Source organism: Triticum dicoccoides, chromosome 3B, assembly GCF_002162155.2.
Source record: "Triticum dicoccoides isolate Atlit2015 ecotype Zavitan chromosome 3B, WEW_v2.0, whole genome shotgun sequence".
NCBI classification, from domain to species: domain Eukaryota; kingdom Viridiplantae; phylum Streptophyta; class Magnoliopsida; order Poales; family Poaceae; genus Triticum; species Triticum dicoccoides.
Window position 1 is genome coordinate 431,638,898 of NC_041385.1, and position 2,000 is coordinate 431,640,897.

A 2,000-nucleotide genomic window follows, 5' to 3' on the forward strand; every position below is an offset into this window, starting at 1 on the left:
ACGGACCAAATGCGGTCACGCGTTGGAGTTTGACGCATTCGGTGTGTCATGCGCGTGGCAACGATAATATGCATTTTACGCGGGAAGTAATTCGACTCCTGTATAGCATATAAAAATCCAATATAAACATCCAATTCGTACGTGCGTCATAAATTAAGAGACAGAGATGCACGAGAGTCGTGGGCCGACACCATATAGCGACGGAGGTCTAAAATTGAGTAATTTAGTCCATCGATCGGCGGTAGCTATCAGTCAATCACAGACGCCCCGAAAGCAAGTGGAGAAAAGAAACATATTGAGATGCTAGAAAGACAAGAAGCAAAAAGGCAAAACTTGTACACTAAACAAGGCACCAACAAATTCTTTGCACACCGATCCATCCTTTCACACTCGTCACCCTCCCCGCGCTCACTGTTGCCAACTCCCTCGTCACTTCACAGCTACGGTGATCGCCTGAGCATCGTCTCCGACGCCGGCGCCGTCGACCAAGACAAAGGACTCCTCGCGGTGAAACCGCGTCTGCTGCTTGGCGATGAACGCCTCGACTGCCCTCCGGAACTCCTCCTTCTCGTCCTCCGCACCGCATTCCTCTGGGGCCGCCGACGACGTCGACCGACGCCGCCGCCCGTTCTCCGAATCGGACCGACGCATGTCCGGCGATCCCGCCCTCCTCCTCCCGCCATGTTTTCCGCCGCCGATTTTCTCCGATCTGCTCCGACGCGGGGCGCGCACCGTCACGTGCACCGCCTGCTTGTCCTCGAACACCGCGTCCGTCTCGGGCGCCAGAGCCGACGCCTCGGTGGTCGATGGCGACAGCAGCGGTGTGGCGGTGAAGGAAAGGAACTGGTCCTGGGCGTCCTGGTAGGAGGCAGAGGAAGATGGCGACGGGTCGCGGCGCGAGAAGACGTAGAGGAGGAACACGATGGCGTTGGCGATGACGAAGATGGAGCGCGGTTGGAGGAGGAGTGAGGCGGCGAGGCGGAGGGCAGAGGAGGCCGCAGACGCGGCGTAGGGGAGGCTGGGGAAGGAGCGGGAAAGGACGAAGGCCAGGGCTAGGAGCTCGGCCGCCCGCACGACGCGCCACACGAGGCGGAGCCGCGCAGCGGCGGACCACTCTCCGGCATCGGGGGCGGCGGCGGCTGCCATGGAGAGCGGCTAGGCGAAGAGAGTGCGTGGGCGGCAGCGGCTCTTTGGATGCTTGTGTTTGATTCGGTTTGGAGGGAGAGGTGCAGAGGTTTGGGTTGGGAAGTGAGAGGAGAGAGTGTGGGTACGCCTGTGCTGTGCCAGTGGGTTTAGGGAAGCGTGAAGATAGACGCTGCGGAAGTATCAGGAGTATATAGGGAGCCTTCAAAATATTCAAAAAAACCATTCAAGTGTTTGGTAGGTAGTGTTTCATAATTTTTCGAAATTGGTAATTCTTTGATGTGATTATAGGCAGCGGCAATGGGCAGTAAAGTTTTGGAGATTCACTCTCAAAATGCAACTTAAGCTTCTAGCAATAAAGATCAAGAGCAAATTTTCTGCAGAATTCATGTCTTGGCTAGCTCATACTCCCTCCGTCCGGGTTTATTAGCCCCCCTCGTATTTTGAGTCAAAGTTTGACTATCTATTTGACTAACAAAATATAAAGTATATGCCATAAAAAGTATATTTTTGGATTTGTATTCGAAAGAGGTTTTCGGCAGTATAATTTTTGTGACATATAATTTACATTTGTTTAATTAAATCTTTGGTTAAACTTCAGTCCAAAATAGAAGGGGCCTAATAATCCCGGACGGAGGTAGTACCTTCTAACTTCATGATGATCTTGTTCCCAAAAACTGGAGTTGGATAAGATATTTCTTCCTTTTGTAGGATCTTCTTTTTAGCTTCATCCTTTTTTTCTTCCTCAATATAACATACTTTTTATTAATAAAATTTACCATAGAACTATTGTTCTATGGTGTGTGCTTAAGAAAAATGAACGTAAGAGTTTCTATTGGCAAAAAAATGCATTGAAA

The 2,000-nt window shown here is 50.9% G+C and overlaps 1 protein-coding gene across 1 annotated transcript; it reads right to left on the reverse strand.

Annotated features, from left to right (window-relative positions):
* Window positions 1-320: 320 nt before the first annotated feature.
* On the reverse strand, window positions 321-1,281 carry LOC119281341. The gene has a single exon (XM_037561869.1). The coding sequence runs from the start codon at window positions 1,144-1,146 to the stop codon at window positions 430-432; it is 717 nt and encodes a 238-aa protein (XP_037417766.1). The 5' UTR covers window positions 1,147-1,281; the 3' UTR covers window positions 321-429.
* Between the last annotated feature and the right edge of the window lie 719 nt (window positions 1,282-2,000).

Bases quoted from the DNA above. Each gene is read 5' to 3' on its own strand.
- LOC119281341 (XM_037561869.1), bottom strand. From the start codon at position 1,146: ATGGCAGCCGCCGCCGCCCCCGATGCCGGAGAGTGGTCCGCCGCTGCG.